At 37.9% G+C, this 20124-nt stretch overlaps 1 protein-coding gene across 26 annotated transcripts in view; it reads left to right on the forward strand.

The window, feature by feature from the left end:
• The window catches only part of CAMK2D (calcium/calmodulin dependent protein kinase II delta), a 162726-nt gene that overhangs the window by 50430 nt on the left and 92172 nt on the right, over positions 1–20124 (forward strand). For all 26 annotated transcript variants that reach the window (XM_090139242.1, XM_090139220.1, XM_090139221.1 and 23 more), the window contains exon 3: positions 13253–13312. In XM_090139242.1, the coding sequence (XP_089995368.1) occupies positions 13253–13312 (60 nt within the window). The remainder of the gene's footprint in view (positions 1–13252; positions 13313–20124) is intronic.

Consider the following 20124-nt stretch of genomic DNA (forward strand, 5'->3'; position numbering starts at 1 on the left):
TCTCCTATGGAGAGAGGTTGAGGGAAGTGGGCTTGTTTAGCTTGGAGAACAGAAGGCTCTGGGGTGATCTTATTGTGGCCTTCCAGTACTTGAAGGAAGTGTGTAAACAGGAGGGGGAACAACCGTTTACATGCATCAGCAGTGACAGGACAAAGGGGAATGGTTTTAAACTGGGATGGGGTAGTTTAGGTTAGATATTAGGAGGAAGTTTTTCACTCAGAGGGTGGTGACACACTGGAACAGGCTGCCCAAGGAAGTTGTGGATGCCCCATCCCTGGAGGCATTCAAGGCCAGGCTGGATGTGGCTCTGGGCAGCTTGGTCTAGTGGCTGGCAACCCTACTCACTAGATGCTACTTTGAGGTCCTTTTCAACCCAGGCCGTTCTATGATTGGGTAAAAAAAAAAAAAAAAAAAAAAAAAAGGCTGAAATATCCACAGCTGAAGCAAGAAGCTGGCTAGCAGCTAAGCAACACAGAATCCAGCAGTGGGTTCCCAGTTCTGTCCTCCAGTGGGTGACTCAGCCCAGGGATACAGAGTTATGAGGCAAACCTCCCAGCTTGCTCCCAAGAGCTAGATGGTAGTTAGCTGTGTTGAAAACTCCATATGCTTGTACTCAGCTCCTTCCCACTATAAGAAAGTCCCAGAACTGAACTGCTTTTTGCCAGCAGAGTTATCTGAGCCAGCTTGGCAGGCAAGCAGGTGAACACCTGGGCTGGCACAAGAGATGAGAGAAGGAACATATGCCAGCTACGGTTGGACTGTTTCTTCTGGTGATGGCTGGATGCTAGATAAAGTTAGTTATCTTGCAAAAAGTGATGAGGCATCTCTGTCTACTGAGAAACAAACAAGATTCCCTGGCACACCTGCTCTTCTCTCACAAATGCGGAAGAAGTACAGAACCACAGAATGGCTGAGGGTTTAAAGGATTCCTGGAGGTCGTGTAGTCCAACCTACCTGAATAGGCATTACCATCTTCCTGTAAAAACGCAATCAAGGTGAAGGGTGTTGTTTACATCTTACTGGCACAAAGCCCGGACTGAAGTGACACATTTTTTTAAGAGAATGCTGTAGCTGTCAAGGTTCAGAAGGAAAAGCTACTTGCATATCCTGTTAAGTGAAGGTGCTCTGGAGTAACGAATCAAGGGTATCTGTTTGAAGGGAAAGAAGCAAAGAGAGGAGAGAACAATTCTCCAGTTAAGCCTCTTGCTTGATTACTAAAGTACTTGGTTTTGATTTCTGCTCCCAGCATGGTTTCTCTTATTTAAAACTTCATACTTTCATTACTTTTCAGTAAGACAAAAGAAGTTGTTTTCAAAGGGCGTGTTTCTTCAGTTAGCTACCCAAGTGGCTAACTCTGATAGTATTTCTGTCTACATCAAAATCCTTAGTGTCATGAGACCCCCTTGTTTTATTTCCCCAGTTTCTCCTTGTCTGGTATTAAAGAAGCTGGAGTTATCACTGTTGTTTCGCACAGTCGTTCACTTAGCATTAAGTAGGTGTTGGTAGAGCTTTCCTTGAGAGATCTTGGCTGTTATCTCCTGATTCTTCATGGCTTAAAGTAACCTAAATTACTTTCTCTGAGAATAGAACTATGCTGATTTATACATTCCAAGATTTTACCTATCTCTTTTCTTGAGCAGAATATAGGACTGGGTAAATGTTATGTACTTCTGTTGAAGATAGTAGTTTTAAACAGGGAACTTGTATTTTAAATTCATAGAGAAACAAAAAGACCTAAGGTGATGGAGAGTTTAATGCGTCATAAGGTTTTCTTTAATAGGACCTTTTTTTCTGTGAAGAAGAGTGAGCAAAATAAAATCTATTTTTATTAAAACAATACCAGTACAAGAAACAATGTACTGTTATGTTCTAGTGCATCCAAATTGTTGTGGTTTTTTTTCTGATTTCCATGGAAGACTGTAAGAGGACGGAGAGGTTTTGAGGCTTTAAGATATGCTGCAGTGCAATCTGAAGTGAGTATCTTGGGACTTAGAGCACCTTGTTTGCTCTTCATTTATCTGTCTAAAGAAAAACATCCATATCTGAAAAATGCACTGTACTGTAGTAGGTAAGAAGTAGCTTGTAGAGACCTTCTTAGGAAACACTGAGTGAACTTTGTGAGAAAACTCACATGGAATAATACTATATCCACTCAGTACAGGGAAGAAAAAAGTGCAAAAGAAGACAAGCGAGAGCAAATGAAGTAAGTATAGAAATCTATTCTTATGTGTTTCTCTTTTATATGTTATATGTTAAGCACAAAGACTTGTCTCTCTGTTAGTGATAATCTTTTTTCCCTTTTCATTCTGACAGTACTATTAAAGTGAGAGAAATTAATTGTTTTTAAGTGTCTTGAAATTCATTTTCAAGGATTTTTTTTTTTTTTTTTTTTAACAGAGTTTCCTGCAGTGTTGTTGTAGTGTAAATGTTTTATGTTAGTCACTGTCAGAATCTTAAGATTCTTCGGGAGTTGCTGTCTGGTAGGCAGTTTCTTAGTTATACTGGTTGTGGCAGGACACTCCTTCAACTCTCGGGGAAGTGGCACACCTTATGCTTCAGATATTTGGAGACGGAGTGCTTCTAGTGTTTCAGTTTGACCTCCCCTTTGACATTCACCTTCAGATCAGCTGTAATTGAAACTTGGTTGAAAACAGCACAACAGAAATAGATATTTATGTACAGCATTCACAGTTAGAAGTACTTGTAAATATATTCAGTAGAGAAGGAGAGAAACACAGGAAACATGTAGAAGAAACATGCAGACTTGAAAATTATTCTTCTTGGGTACCCTACAGGATCAAATTTGTGTTTGATTCCTCCCCAGAAAATTAACATGCTTCAGACTTACTCAGACAGTTTCAGATACCTCTCTACCAACTCTAAGGATTTGTTTATTTCTGTGGAAATGCAACTGTCATCTTCTGGGTCTCAGTATCAACTTAACTCCTGGACTCAAGGAACTCTTTCTGCTGTCTCATGGCACAATGTGTACGGTGGGGAGGCGTCTCCATTCATGTTGCATTGGTACTGCTTTGATAAAAGCAGCAAAATGAAGTAAATGCAGCTTATTAGTATTGTGTACATGACACCAGACCTCACCTAACCAGCACTGGTCAATATTCAAGTTAAGTTTGGAGTGAAAAATTTGTAAATATTGTAACACAGTCATTCATAGTAAGAATGTAACTTTCTGTTATTCTAGTGCATATCTGAGTAAGGTGTGATTTATGAAAAGATCTGGATTGATTTATTAATAAATATTGTTACTGTTATTAAAACATGCAGTAGCAGTTTACCCATTGTTCATATCTAGCAAATATTGGCTATATTATTTGTCATTAGAGCACACTATTAAATCTGTAAATAAGAGGTGAATGTTAACCCTGCCACAGCACAGTGTGCAATGTCAGAAATCCTTTCACTAGAACATGATCATTTTGTGAATTTTCCTTATGTTTTGCTGCACAGTCTGTAACAGTTTGCACTTTGTGCATCTACAAAGCAGAGCCTGTCCTTGCTTTGATATGCAAGCTGAAAGTGTGATTAATGCCTGCATTCACTGCGTGATTTTAGTTGGCATGCCATGCAATGTGAAATTTTATATCAAAGTCGTCATATTAGTTTATAAAGGGAGAGTACTTTTTTTTTTTTTTCCAGAGAATAATACTAATTGAAATTGAGTTAGCAATATGAAATTCAGTAGGCAAGAATAATTTATGTCATTGAATAAATACAAGGAGTCTGTTATTCAGTGGCATTTACTTCAAAGTTTTCCAGTAGATGAACACATATTCAACTGCAATTTGGTTGTTTGCTTTAATTTTTTGAAAAGGCAATTGATATTATAATCTTGGTGACATCAGTGGGAGTCAGAATCTTGTGGATTTAGACTTCAGTTTATTTTCAGTTAATTGCTCTGGCTTGTCCTTTGAGAGTTTTGTTTCACATAATAACTTTTATATTGTTTATTTGTTTTGTTTATTTGTTTGTTTGTTTTCTTATTCTTGTTTAATTTACTGTCTGTCCACTGGTGTAGGAAGAACATTTGTATAAAGTTCAGCATGCATGCTGTAAGTTACACTCCAGGCTTCTTTACCCAGGTAGTCCTGCCTGCTCTCTGTGGATTCAGCATGCTTTCAGCTGTAGTTTAACAGTCATGACCTACAAAAAAGAATATACTAATCAGATGCAATTTTTTTTCAGTTAAATGACCAGTGAAAATTTTTAGTGTATGTGAGAAATTTATCATATACAGTGTCAATTCAGAAGCTGTGGTATAGCAACTAGTAGCAAAGAAACTGTAAATGTTTACACTGTGAACATTTAAAAAGTCAGAGAAGAAATAATTGCTTTTATTGCATTTATGTTGTTCCTGAAGAGTTGATGTAGAATCTATCTGACACTTTGTAGAAGACAAACACCTCCCCACTTTCTAGCTATATGGTCTCATTCTGTAAATGTACTTTGAGAGGGTACAGAACAATGTTTTAAAGTAGTGCTGGTGTGAGACCGGAAATTGAACATTTTATGCCAAATGACCAGTAGTCTCTTGTGTTTCTTTTTCTTGAGGTGGTGCTCCTATTTCCAGCTTTCTCCTAAAACAAACTCTGTTTACTTTGTATTTCAGATCATCTCCCTTTCTGCTGTATATAGGATTGCAATTTGTTAGCTACTATTAAGTTACATCCGAGGTTGATGAGCAGTAAGATGCCATGATGGTGTATAGGTGTGCTTGGGTTTCAAACCTGCTGCAACTGAATTTTAAAATCTTTGCATATAACCTTGGTGGAAGAGCTAAAGTTCATACAAGCTCTTGCTAAGTTTTAAAATCTTTTTGTGTTTTGAACTTAAGAAATTTAAAATTACAATTTGATTTTTTTTTTTTTTAATTAATAAAACAAGATTAGAAAGAAGGGTAAGCTGACAGTTTTTGCATTGAAACTGGTGTAGGCTTTGAGGCTTCACAGAGAATTATGATGGTTTAGTTGGCAAGTGATAACTCAAGAACTACACCTCTGGGCAAAAGATTGCTTTTTTTTCAGTGTTGCAAGCTTATGATAGTACAAAAGTGTAAAAATTGTTAACACGTGGAATTGATTCAATTGTTTTTACTGTTAAGGTTGACCTGAAAATATTGGGAAGTACAAATTATAGAAAAAAATAATGAAGTTTCCTTTCATATTTTTTCCTCCAATTTAAAAAAAAAAAAAAAACCAACAACAAAAAAAACAACTTTAAGTGCTAACTATTCTAAAGTATCAGTTATCATAGTTCTTTTAAATATGGCTTGAGCATTTTAACTCTAAAATTTATTGATGCTATCCTTATCAAATTTTTTGGAAGCTTGTCCATTCTTACCAGTTTCTGAGTTGACCTTGACATGCAATAGTTGTGGCTCAAGACAATTTTATTTAAGGCTTAAAGTATCACATTTCAATTTTAACATATTTTTAAATGTTATTTTTCAAAGCTAGTATTTTAGGAAATTTGGGACATTTGTTGTAGTAGAGCCATAGTAAATGTTTTAAATGTTCACATACTGTATTTATAAGTGTTTATTGTAGAGGAAATAAGCTGAATTATGCTGTACTTTTATGTTGGGCTTCAAAAAATGCTGGAAACTTTTTAGAAAGAATATTGTATTAAAAATGACTTTTTCATTGATATAATTGGAATTAAAACTGGTAGCTTTTTATGTTTTATCTATTTATTAAATAGAAAAAACAGATGAAAATAGCATCCCTGGGGGGGGTGGGGGGGGAATTTACAGAAGAACTCCTTCCCAAATAATTGATATCTTGATATCTTTAGCTGTATGCTTCTCTGCTTTCAAAGTTTATTTCTCTGGTACAGTTAATTTGTATTACAGGATAGCATTTTTTTTTCTAACAAACTGTCGACAAAAATATTTCTTGTCGACATATCAAGTTAGATTTGCAATGCAGAAACCAAAAGGTTAGCATTTCTCTGAGCAAGAGTTTTTACTGTGTTTCTATATTTTTTAAAAATAATTCTAATTGTAGAGGCCAACATTTTTTCACTGCAGCTGATTTTTCTTCTTATTATAGAGAGAATTGCTAGAGCATTAGAAGTCAGTGTTTGCCTTGATCTCTCCTAGTGAATGACTACTTTATTAGTATTTGACTTTGTAAGTCTCCTTCACTTTCAGAGAATGGTAAACAATGTGCTTTTATAGTTAGTTTTATATATTTTACTATTAATGTCATATTTCTTTTTTTTTTGCTACTTTCGCATTTTTTTAAAGAGCTCATGACAGCCATGTTTGGGTTATTTTGATATTTCTTAAGCATCCCTGGCAAATACAATTTTTCTCATCTTTTTAGTCTTACACTTGAAGGTTCTGTTTTAAAAGCCAGCACACAAAATGCTTCTGACAGCTTATGGGTTAGGATTAAAGAGAAGGCAGGGGATGGAGAAATTGTATTGGGAGTCTGCTACAGGCTGCATGATCAGGAAGACTGGATGAATGAAGCCCTCTGTAAACAGATAGGAGAAACTTCGCATTCACAAAACACAGTCCTCATGGGAGACTTCAACCACCCTAATATCCGTTGGAGGGACAACACAGCAGTGCACCAGTATTCGAAGAGATTCCTGGAATGTGTTGATGATAACTTCCTTTTCCAAATAGTACAGGAATCCATGAGAAAAGGTGCTATGGAGGGACTGGTGAGTAATGTGAATCTCAAGGGCAGCCTTGGCTGTAGTGACCACGAAATGGTAGAGTTCAAAATTCTCTAGGTGTCAAAGAGGGTGCACAGCAAGCTTGCTTCTCTGGACTTCAGAAGATCAAATGTTGAACTCTTCAGGGAACTGCTTGGCAGGGTGACAAGGGAGAAAGCAAGAAAGCTGGTCAATATTCAAGGACCATTTCCTCCAAGCCCAGAAGCAGTGCGTCCTGAGAAAAAGGAAGGCAGGCAAGAATGTCAGGAGGCCTCCATGGATCAACACAGAGGATCATGAACTTATTTTGTCATAAAAAGAAAGTCTATAAGGAGTGGAAGCAGGAATGGGTTATCCTGGAGGACTACAAAGAAGTTGTCTGAACAGCCAGGGATCAAGTTAGGAAAGCTAAAACCCAGAAAGAATTAAATCTAACTAGGGACATCACAGGGAACAAGAAGAAATTCTACAGGTATATCAGTGATAAAAAGATCAGGAAGGATGTGGAAGGAAACTGGAGACCTGGTCACAAGGGATATGAGAAGGCTGAACTGCTCGATGACTTCTTTGCCTCAGACTCACTAACAAGGGCTCTAGCCATACTGTCCAAGTTGCAGAAAGCGATGGTAAGAACTTGGAGAAGGCAGATCAACCTGCTGTAAGTGAACATCATGTTCAAGACCATCCAAAGAACCTGAAGGTGCACAGGTCTATGGGACCCAATGAGATCCATCCACAGCTTCTGAGGGAACTGATGATTGATGTTACCAAGCTGCTATCGATCAAATTTGAGAGGCCATGGCAGTCTGTTGAAGTTCTCACTGATTGGAAAAGGGGAAACATGTCCCCCATTTTCAAGAAGGGAAAAAAGAAGATCCAGGGAACTACAGACCAGTCAGCCTTACCTCTCTGCCTGGCAAGATTGTGGATCAGATCATTCTGAAGGCTCTACGAAGGCACATGAAAAATAAAGAGGAGGTGATTGGTGGTAGCCAACATGGCTTCACCAAGGGCAAGTTGTGCCTGACAAACTTGGTGGTTGATGGCCTTTTATGATGGAGTTGCAGCAACAGTGGATAAAGGAAGAGCAATTGATGTTATCTACCTGAACTTGTGCAAAGCATTTGACACTGTCCCGCATGGCATCCTGGTCACCAAATTGGATTTGATGGATTGACCACCTGCTGGATAAGGATAAGGCTGGATAGTTGCTCTCAGAGAGTAGCCATCAACAGCTCGATGTCCCAGTGGAGACTGGTGAAAGGTGGAATTCCTCAGGGGACCAGTACTGGGACCAGTGTTTTTTAACATCTTTGTATTTGACATGGACATTGAGATCGAGTGCACCCTCAGCAAGTTTGCAGATAATACCAAGCTGAGTGGTACAGTTCAGATGCTAGAGGGAAGGGATGCCATCCACAGGGAGCTGGGCAGGCTTGAGGGGTGGGCCCTTGCCAACCTCATGAAGTTCAACAAGGCCATGTACAAGGTCCTGCATCTGGGTTGGGGCAATCTCAAGCACAGATACAGGTTAGGTAGAGAATGGCTTGAAAGCAGCTCTGAGAAGGAGTATCAATTGATGAAAGATTCGACATGAGCCGGCATGTGTACTTGCAGCCCAGAAGGCCAACCATATCCTGGGTTGCATCAAGAGAAGTGTAACCAGCAGATGGAGGGAGGTAATTCTGTCCCTCTCCTCTATTCTTGTGAGACCCCCACCTAGAGTACTGCATCCGGATCTGGAGCCTTCAACACAAGAAGGACATAGAGTTGTTGGAGCAGGTCCAGAGGAGGGCCACAAAGATGATAAGAAGACTGGAGCACCTTCCCTGTGAGGATAGACTGAGAGAGCTGGGGCTCTTCAGCCCAGGGAAGAGAAGCCTCCTAGGAGATGACAGTACAGTGGTCTTTCAATACCTGAAGGGGGCCTACAGGAAAGCTGGGGAAGGACTTTCTATAAGGGTAGGTGGTGAAAGGATGAGGGAAATAGTTTTTAACTGGAAGAGGGTAAGTTCAGACTAGATATTAGGTAGAAATTATTTATTTTGAGGACAGTGAGACACTTGGTACAGGCTGCCCAGTGAAGTTGTGAATGTCCCCTCCCTGGAAGCATTCAAGGCCAGGCTGGATGGGGCTTTGAGCAGACTGATCTAGAAGGAGGTATTCCTGCATAACAGGGGGGGTGGAACTAGATAATCTTAAGAGTTCCTTCCAATCCAAACCATTCTATGGTTCTGTGATATTTTGTGAAAATTATGTGTTGCAGCAATCTGAGTATTGTTACAAATAGTTTTGTCCTTTTACATTCTGTTATCCTTTTTGTTTCAGGTTCTTTGTTGCTTGAGTTGCCCGGCCAGTGTGTTTGAAAACTAATACTCTGTTCCCCTTGGAACAGTGCTTTGGCATTTCTCTCATCATATTTCTTCTGCATAGTGGTGCTACTATCACAAATATATATTTGCTTGTTTGTAATGTAAGAAGATTAGCCTCCTTCCTCCTTCATAAAGTATTCTTTGGACTGTTGGGTCTAAATTAAAGTTGGTTGCAGTATTGAATAGCTGTAATTTTACTGGACTAAAATTAATTGCTGTTTGTCATTGACCTGTCTCTTGACTTAATTAGATGTGGTTACTGATGTTTTTATTAAGAGTGCCTTAAAAGGTTGGTTGAAGTGATTCACCAAAAAAGAAGTGTTCACTAGTTGAAGACAATTACCTGGAATTAAGTTGTCAAAATCTGTCAGGAGACCAGTCTTAGTATTAGCTCTTATATTATTATTTGATATGATTTGATATATGCTTTCTAAATGCATGTAAAATAGGCCTGTCTGTCTCACTTCACTGAGATTTGTGTGAGGTTATCTTTAAGGAGCTGATTCTGAATGTTTCAGACCCAGCATTGTCTGCCAAGCACCTCTCTGCTGTGAGATGCCTGCTGCATCTTTAGCTAGATTTTGATCAATACTCCCACCATGGTTTATGCATTTTCTGCAGGGGCTGTTGATATTTTACATGAGACACTTCTTGCAGAGGGGAGCTTTTGACTTCCCACTTCTCAGTAAATGTTCAGGATCACTGCTGCACACAGTTATGTACCCACTGCTCCCAACTGCACTACTGTTGCTGCTTATCTCGTCCTGAGTCTGTGCGTCCTGCCTAACAAGCTGTGTGTAGAGCAGCAATTCTGTAGTGAGTAGTCTGAAGACAGAGCACTCTTTAGGAAAGTAAAGTTGCAATTTTATAAGGCAGTTTTTTGGCAGTAACACGGGCCACCAGCCCCCTTTGCTGTTGCACTGTATCGTCCTGTCTCAGCTGTGCTGGCAGAACCATCTGTGTAGCTATTCTGTGAATTTGGCTTTCTCACTCTGGGAGGACCTGCCCTGCATCTATATTTATAATAAATTGTCTAAAAGTTGTAGCCCCTAATGCTTGATTTGAAGTAGTAGAGCAGTAGCTCTAAGTATGCTTTCCACACAGCCCATTAAGTGCTCATTTGTTAAACATGCCTGCAAGTCTTTCTGTCAGCCCTCAGTTGATTGAGGAAGGAAAACTTTAGGATTGTGAAGGGTCTAGGGGGCAAAATGTATGAGGAAAGCTGAGGTCCTGGGTTTCCTTGGCCGAGAGAAGAGGAGGCTGAGGGGAGACATCACAGTGGCTGCAGCTCCTCCGTGAGCTCTCTGAGGGCAGTGACAGGGCCAGAGAGATCAGCACGGAGCTGTGTCAGGGGACGGGCAGGCAGGGATTAGGGAGAGGTTCTTCACCAGTGGGCAGTGGGCATGGAAGAGACTCACCAGGGCAGTAGTGATGGCCCTGAGCTGCCAGAGTTCAAGGAGCCTTTGGACAGCATTCTCAGATATGGAGTTTGGATTTTGGGTGGTCCTGTGTGGAGCCAGGGATTGGGCATGGTGGTCCCTGTGAGTCCCTTCCAACTCAAGATGTTTTGTGGTTCTGTAATTGAGCTTGAACAGGAGAAATTATGACTAGAAAGGGGAGAGTGCCAAGGCAGTTTATGGTGTAGAGCACCAGCTAAGAGGAGGATTTCAGGATTGCACTGCGGAATGTAGCCACCTCAGGGGAGGGGCTTTTATAGTGTTTTTTTCTTGAACCTTATTTAACTCGTATCCACGAGACTCCAATGTCAGACTGGTATCAGAGGGACTATATGTAATTACTTCGAAAGATAACTTTTAACACTGTTGGTAATTTAAGAACAGATACCATAGTAGGTCTCTTAAAGAGTTGGTTTAAATAAATAAATAAATAAATAACAGTAATTTCTTCATTCTTGCTGTAGTATTTTGATGCCTAATGTTCTTTTGTAGATTAAGCTTTCTTATTCCTTGAATGCTAATTACTCAACTCAGAACTTACTGGGGAGGAAGAAAAGTTAAGAATTTCCCCTTTCAGTTGTTAGGAGCACTCTCAAATGTAGTGCAGATAGTTCAGATTGCAGAGATAGCATAACCCAGATTACTCACATGACATCTGAAGTTTGATCTCTCATGAAGGATTGGTCAGTATAATATACTTAGGTATCAAATTGGTGTTAGTTAAAATGATAGCAATACAGACTCATCTCCAGGAACATTTTACAGTTTATTTCTCCTCTAATTTTGAAGAATTATGAGGGCGGCTCTGAAAGTCTGCTGTTATTTCATTATGTTGGATCGTGACATCAGAGGTGGATGTTGATGGTATGGCAGCGGAGGCTGAACCTTCCAACCAGTATTCCCTTACATTTTGTTGTGTGACAGATGGCAGCAGAGGGGCAGCCTGACATGGAAGTGTATGTAAAACAAAGGTGTGTCATTGAATTCCTCCTTGTGGAAAACATTGCATCCACTGACATTCATTGGTACTTGCTGAATGTTTATGGAGACTGAACAGTAGATGTGGGCACAGTGAGGTTGTGGGTGGTGTCAGGGGCAGTGGGTCACCTCACTGCTGCAGATTTTTATGAGCATAGCATGCAGGCTTTTGTTCATTGCTGGCAAAAATGCGTAGTTATGGTGGTGACCTATGTTGAAAAAATAGTGTTTTGTGGCTGAGAATTTGCTCTGTCAAATAATGTTATTGTGTTCTTTGTACCTATTGTAGTTTTCATAGAAATAAATAGGAGGCAATACTTTCAGAGCAACCTACTATTTTTAGCTAATGTCATGAAATTGGATCTAAGCTGTTTTTCTGCCTCTTGATAAATGCTTGGTATTCTGAGCTCCCATTGAAATTATGGTGCTGAAAATGGGAAATCTGTTGGTATTACAGGACTAAGTAGGAGGCAGTAGCTGACTAGTTTAATTATATTCAAATTTTGTATTTTATTACCTAAGTTACCTCTGGCTGGGATCTAGAGAGGCTGTTGCTGATGACAAAATAAGGAAATAAATATCTGAATTGGTCCTGCCAAACACTTATATATAAGACCCTAAAATACGGCTTCAGTCTTTTCTGCTGTGTGTGTCAGTTTTGGATTGTGACATTAAAGAAGGTAAAAAAATGAATCGATGTCAATAAGATACAAAAATGAATCAGAATTAGAAAGCATTATGTGTTTACCACACTTAGCAGTTTGAAAACAAGGATTGTGTCCTCATATGTAATGCTGATATTATGGGCGTAGAAGGGATTTTCCTTGTATGGGTACAAATACTAAAATTAAATATTTTCTCATATCATACTTAAATTATTTCAGGCAAGTTCTGATCAGTAATTTCTCTGTAGTCTGTCATTCTGTCATAATTCTCTATCCATATTGCCCAAAGAAACCTTTTTGTATATTAGGTTGTGTTACAAACTATAGATTCATTTGCATGTGTTTAATCTTTACTGTCTGACACTAGATATTGTAATATACCCAAAAACCTCCATGCATTTCCAGTGTAAACAATTACACACCTTCCCAAGCTCCCATTTATTGTATAAGACAAGTACGGTATTATTCTGTTAACCTGCAGTGGAAATGCTAAGACATGGCCTGAAACAGTGGTTGAGCACCTAGTGGGAAGGCAGGGCCAACAATTTAATCAAAATGAAGCTAAACATAAACAGTGATATATTGTCTCATACTGTTTCTAGGCATTAGTGGCATACGAGGAAAGTTCAAACCTACAGCCTATTGCTTCTGCTCAAAGGCTGCAAAGGATCGAATGGCAGAAGGGTTGGAGGGACCAAGAGATGATATACCTGGACATAAGTGTTTAGTATATTTTCAGATTAATGAACAAACAACTTTCTACAGATAGAAATTAAGATAGTTCTAGAGATGTGGATTATCTTTATTTTGATTTAATGCTATAACATGGTTTATTGCCTGATAATTATAGGTCGAGCCGTGAATATTTCCCATTATATTGGCAATTTGATTTTTCTACTGGAGTAGTGCCTGCAGTAGTCCATCAAAGAAGTGGTTAGATGCAGTAACCTGAGTCAGTATTGCAAACACTGTAAACTCTTAATGGGTCTAAATAAAGGAAGTATTTTTTAAAGACTTTTTTTTCTTCATAAAGTAAATATGCTGTATTATGTTCAACTTACACTAAAAGGAAATATTGTGCTTTCCTTTGTTGCAGATCACCAGAAACTGGAAAGAGAAGCTAGAATCTGTCGTCTCTTGAAGCATCCTAATATCGGTAGGAACATTTCATTGCTTTATAGATATAAGGCATAGATAAAGGTAGATAAGAGTTTTGAAAATTGAGGAAAAATACAAAATAACACACAAATAACATCTCAAAGAAGTGAAATGGAAATATCTTCAGGCAAGACTGTTTCTTTATACTCTGGTGGTCCTATGTAGCTCTTCTATGAGATATCATATCCCAACAGATCACCTAGAGCAATGCATAATGTTCTCATCTTCTTTGAGCTATTACTCTGCCATCAATGAGCTGTCTGTGCCAGGTGTTTGGGGTTTTTTTGAGCAGTGTGTAGGAGGAGTTATTTCCAATACTGCTCATGACTTCTTGAGACCTGCTGAATTTCATGTACCAGCATGTGTTGCAAGAAGAGACAGACCAATATCAATAAACTTAGTGTTGTTGTTACTGAGGTGCTTATTTTATCCTATTTTACTTTGTAAATTCTTTTCTCCTGTAGAAGAATAAGTACATGCAGAAAATTCCTCTTCCTTTATTTCTAAAACTGTATGTTTTCTACTCTAGGATTCATGAAAAGCATTAAAAAGTGTGTTGGTTTTTTTTTTTTCATGGGTTTTCTGTTTGATTTTGAGAGTAGAAAAAGATGAGTATTTTGGACTTTAAGTAGTTGAAGTTGAGTTTTTCAGACTCTGAATTGCATGCTGGTTGTCTTAAAAACAGTGAGTGCTTTAAACCAGTGCATATATTTGGTTTTCCAGAAGCTCTTGGCAGTCTCCTTGCTCTTTCTTCTGGTTAGCTGTTCTCCTTTTCATTTTTAACTAATAAGAGTTAGTCTTTGTGACCTTTTTAGTCTAATCCAATTTTATGTCTGGGAAAGAAACAGCTCTTTCCTTTTAATAATAATTGTAAATGGAAAACAGACAAATCACAGCTCAAAATGAAATATCGAATCTTTGAAAAAGCTCTTACGCTGTCTCAAAGGCTTAGAGATTTCATGTGCAAATTTGGATAATGAGGAAGAGTAGTGTTATGGGCATTATTTTATCCCAGCTAAAATTTGTGCATTGTAAAGAGAGGGAAGACAAAGGAGGGAATGACAGTGCTAATTTTCTACAGTAGTTCACCTGTGCCTTGCTCTAGTTATTGTTAGAGTATATTTGTGAATTTGAACCTCTCAGGGAAGATGAATAAAAGACAATAATAAACTGAATAAGTGCAAGAGCTGAAATGCACAGAACTCGATTGAAACAAATATCTTAATTGTTTTCATATTTTTTAGCTTTGAGTAGTTTGAACCAACATTAGGACGTAGTTTAGATTCTTTTTGTCAGACCAACTAATCCATGTAGTGTTTATGTATTTGTGAATGTGTGACTTGAAATGGGAAGATATGACAGTTTTGGTGACAGACAGGGTTATGTAAGTCAACACAAGTTCCACGCTTCATTACCTGCTCCAAGGTATGCAACTGGGTGAATGAATTGTGAAGTAAAATCTTTTACACCTGTCCAGGAAAAGCCATCACGTTCCAGGCCTGCCTGAGAGAAAATTTTCATGATACAGATTTAAGAGGCCAGGGGCTTGACAGCAGGCATTAAATTCTGTTCTTGTTCAACTGTTGTCAACTATTCTGACAGCCCTGCTAGTGTATCTGTCTGAAAAAGGCTCTTCCAGTTAATTTGTTTGCATAATTGTCACAGTGAAGGGCACTTTGTTTCTTGTTTCTGTCTTGGAGGAAAATTATAAATGTGGTCTGAATAGGAGAACTGTTTTTGTAAATGGATAAAAGAAACTTTCCAAAAGTAATAATTTTAGACTTCTGAAGTTGTATCAGGTATGCTGCTGGGCTGAAGAGGCTTATGTGTGTGTGTGAGCCGACTGTCCAGTCTCTACCTCAGTGAGTTCCCTACACTCTCCTCTTATTCTGTCCTTGTGCCAGGCAGCGTACCCATGTGTGCCCAGCCTGGCTGCACTTCACTGCTTCTGCAGACATGCCCTCAGCCAAGTAAGCAAGAACCCGAAGTCCTTCTAGGTGCATACTGCCTGCTTAGAAGCTGAATCTCTTGCTCTTATGTCAATTCCATGTGCATTTTCTGAAAAAGGGTAATACTGCATCACACAAGAAAATACTAATAGTGAAAAAGGAAGTTTACAAGTTATCTTAACTCAGCTGTAGCCACAGAATCTATACCATGTTCTATACATTTCAGAGTCATAAAGATTAACTCTTGTAAACAAATTATACTTCTATTATATATGATAAAGAGTACGTGTTTGAAAGTATTAACAAGCTCATGAACATAAAATTCAGACTACTTTTTATATGTATTTTTTTCCATGTTCATAGTCTCAGTGTTTTTCTTTATTTTTCCTGGTGCAGACTTTCTGTTATTTGTCTTTTTAATCATTGCACATTCACTGCAAGCTGGCATCTTTCTGAAGTTAGAATTCTCTAATTCCTTCTCTTTTCTTTCAGGCATACTCCTATTTATTTTTCCTAGTTAGCTTGATTAAATTACACTTTTAAGGTGACTTGGATTAAAGGAATCTCTTTTAGCTTATCTTTGTTTCTAAAGCAATATGTAGATATTATTCTTCTTGAGAGTGTTTTATGATCCCTTTGGTAAATTATCTTTCACATCTTGAGACTGCCGCCAGATACTTTGGGGTGGAAACCAGTCAGAGTAAAGCAGCACTGCTGTAATGAATCACACTTTCAGATTTCAGCCTGTGAGTAAACACATTGTGTTTGGGTTTTTTTTGTTTTTGTTTTTTTCTTTAGAGGAATGGAATTTTAAAAACAATCTAAACCACTGGAACTATTTTCCTTTCGCCTTTCCATAGAAAACAGAACATTGCCAGAAAATTCTACAGATCACTGTCTTTTTTGTTCCAGGGTAGGTGTCCAACTGGTACATAACTAGAGAAAATATTTAGTATTAAGTTATTTCACCAGGACAAGAAGTAATTCAGGACCAAACCTCAAACCTCTTAACAATCAATATACCTATTTTTAGTTTTACAAGAATACCACTTTTATCATCATTTCATATCTGATCTGATTTTTGTTTGCTTGTTTTGTTTTTAGTGAGTCTCATGCAGTTGAGAAATCTTGGGATGGCATTTGAGGAAGTCTTTCAATTTTAATCTGTATTCATACGCTCTAACCTTAAGCTCCTTTGGTATTGGCAGAGGAATCTTTAAATTAGTCATGAGTGTTTTTATTTTTTTTAAATGTGGATTTGGAACAAAAGCCTGGAAAAGCACGGCATATGGAGAAAGAATTAGGAGAAGGCTAACTTGATGTACTTTCTGCAAAAGTGATAGAACTCTGACATTTAGAAATTAAGAAGATGCACATGAAAATATTTTCATCTCAGTTCTTGATTTGAATCTCTGAAAGTAGTCTCTGTGAAATAAACACAAAAAACACTGAGAAGAAACAAATGCAATAGTGCCTTTTTGGAAGTATTTGAAACATACGATGATTATTTCAGGATTCAATAGATCCACCAAATGTTCACAGATGAACCATTTATGTATAAATTTAAGTATAAACCACAACAACTGAGGAAGCTAGATTCTTCATCAGAATTATCTGCTAGACTTTTCTACTGGAAGAATGATTTTGAACTATGGAAAGGTAGCAACTTCTAAATTCATGTAATTCAAAAATTTGAAACTTCTGATTATTCTCACTAGACAAGTGTGAGGAGGGAGGAGTAAATGAGTAAAAATCCAGCTATCTAGCCCTTTCAAATATTTAAAAATAAAAGAAACCCATCATAGTTCATTTTGGTATGGAGATGTTTTACTGTTTGATACGGACACATGCTTAAGTTCAGCTAAGCCTATGGAAACATATAGTCATTTAAATACAGTTTTTGAGTGCAGCAGTTTGGGTGTTTTTAAGGCATAGACCTTTCCAGGTGTACTTGATATCCTTTTAATGAAGTCACAAGTCACAAATCTGACTACTAGCACTGTTAGCATCAACTCTCTTCTGTAACACATTTGTTTTACTGCTAGATTATGCATTTAGGTTTTTTTGGTGGTTCTTTGTATGTGTTTTGTTGCTTTTCTTGTTAAGGAAATTCAGTGTATTTTTTATTGGAAGTATTAGGAAAAATAGATAACAGTGAAAATGTAGATGGTAGTTCTCACATGATGGAATTTCTGTAGAGGAGTTCTATAGAAGTCTGGTTCAGTACTTCTATCACTGTCCAGATACTTCTTTGCACATAAATTTTTTTTCAGAATCTTTATTTTACTTTTTGCTCCATGGTTTCTTCTTCACTATCTAGCTATCTAGTCATGATGCCATGTGAACGGTGTAGAAAAAATGAGTAAGAGGAAAATGAATTAAAAATATATTTTTTCTCCTTTTTCGCATCTCTGACATTTCAGTCTTACATAATGTGTACATGGAGGTTTATTTAGAAAATACAAGACTGCCTCATCATCTTCACAGACAGTTATTCTTTAGCAATACATATTGCTTTATTCTGATTTCTGCCTCTTCGTGCCTCAGTTCTTTGCATTGGAGCAATTATAGTACAATGCCAGCCAATGAATTTTGTGTTTAGAAGAATATACATTCATTTCAGCTTCCACGTCCATTCTTTGGATAAGCAAAAAATTGCAAACAATAGCTATTTTAACATATAACTTCTTACTGTTTGACAGATGAGTTTTATCCCTATTATTTTGTTATAGAAAATTATTTATTTACTCAGAAATACTTCAGAAATACACAAACATCCTTATCTGCCACAAAACGAAAATTCAACTTCCTTCCTAGCCCAACTGTTTTGTTCTCCTTATTTTTGACTGCTTATTAGTATAGTAAAAGATTGAGTACCCTCCTTTTGTGTAACACTACTCTGTTGAAACACAGTTAATCAAGGTTCTGTATATTTTTGTCACTCCAGACTCCTGGGGATTAAAATGAAACAAATCCATTGGCTGAACTTCAGGCCTTGAGGGGAAGCTTCATGCCAGCTTTGAGTTCCTTCCTCCTGCTCATCACAGTGCTACTTTCTTTTTCCAGCAGTAACGTTGAATGCTATCCCTCTCCTTTTCTAACATTTCTTGAGTAATTTAAGCTGCTTCCTCTATTAAATTGTGGTAGCAAACTTTGGGAAATAGCTCAAGCTCTTGTAGTCACAATGCTCCATCAACTTGTGCTGGACTACAGTAGTTTGAAAGCTGTCTGATTTTCAGTATTGTTGATTTCTCCAATTCTTATCACAATTAGATTATTGTAGCAACATCACTGTATACACAATTTATTTCCTTATTATGGCTTAATAACATAATTCAGTTTAAAATTGAAGACGTGACTGTTGGTTAATCTTGCTGTTTGGAGAACCTAGTACTTTTTATTGTAGGATTTCTTAAGTTATGCTAAAAATATACCTCCATTACTGAGCAAATGCAGAGGACTTTTGTTATCTCAATCAACTATTATCTTTATGGCTATTCAATGTACTAATGCTTCCAATTTAGTAGTTCGGAAATTTCTAAAGGAAACGTGATTAAATTATTCAACTCTTTATCATGAAATCCATTGTCACTGACTTGTTTTTCAGCTTTTATCTTCCTTTGATAAATTTTTATTTCTTGGTCGTCTTTAATTTTAGATGAAGTTGTATTTTAGCAGTCTGATTTCTAGTAGTCTGTGTATTTTTGCGAATGTAACACTGTTACACCATCTTATTATTCTGATGATGTTGATTTATAGCATACTGCAGTAATTCTGATTTATGTTGATTAAAAATTATATTAGCCCAGTGATACAGGTCCTGACCTACTCTGGAAAAATTGCTGATTCAGTTGTTCTGGGGTGGTTGTTTTTTGGTTTGTTTCCAGGTTGAGTTTGTTCTTTCTAGGTTTGTACTGAACTGGGGAGTTTTTTCCTCAATCAGACTTGAATTTTTTCTCTCTTTAGCTAATGCAAAAGCTATTGCTGCCTTTATGTTCCTACTTGTCAAAAGCTGTACACAACAAAAGTTGAGATGTGCAGTGTAATGGGATTACTGTAAATAACCAGAACCTCCTGGTTTTCACATGGCAGTACTAACACATCTGGTTTCATTGGAGCGCACCATTCCTTCCCATTCTGCTGCTGCTGTCTCCTTCCCCTGCTCAGTAGATGATGTGTAAGGTACATTAAGCAAACAGAATCCACTAGCTGACAGAACAAGTCTGGCTCTGATGAACCTTCAACCCTTCCCAAAAGGCCACAGCAGATTTTACTGACATGTGGCAGCCCTCTGGGTGATAAATGAAGACCTCCTGGCAACAGGACAGGTTGTCCCTAAATGGCTTTGTAAGCCAAGATATTTAGAGGTAAGTAGGACTGCCAAGCAGAAACGGTGCCATGTCAAGTCTAATAGGCCTGAGCCAGCTGTTTGCAGATCTGTTTGCATAGCTGCAGTCAGAGTGGAGCACTGCTGACCAGCATGAGTTGCTGTACTTTCAGTTCAGAATGGCAGAAGTTTTTGTTGTTTTTGAAGTCGCATAGCTGGATCTGCATGTGAGAATGCGGGGCAGTATTTTTCCATGGAAGGTGGCTTTGCAACAGAAGAGGTAGTCTAGATGCCTGCTATGCCAGGCAAAAACAAATCACTTAGCTAATTTCATGAATGTATTGGTGTCTGTTTGCAGTCTACTCTGGTTTCCATACTTTGACTTGGGTACGTCCCATAAATTGCCGAGGAAATTGGTAGCACCCAGACTAGGAACTCCTCCTCATCCATTTAATCATGCTTGTGTTCAGTTTAGTTATTCAGACATACAGTCTAACACATGAAGGAAAGGAGATAAAGCCTTCATTTTGAGGT

Source organism: Phasianus colchicus, chromosome 4 (assembly GCF_987193195.1).
Source record: "Phasianus colchicus chromosome 4, bPhaCol1.hap1.1, whole genome shotgun sequence".
Classification (NCBI taxonomy): Eukaryota; Metazoa; Chordata; class Aves; order Galliformes; family Phasianidae; genus Phasianus; species Phasianus colchicus.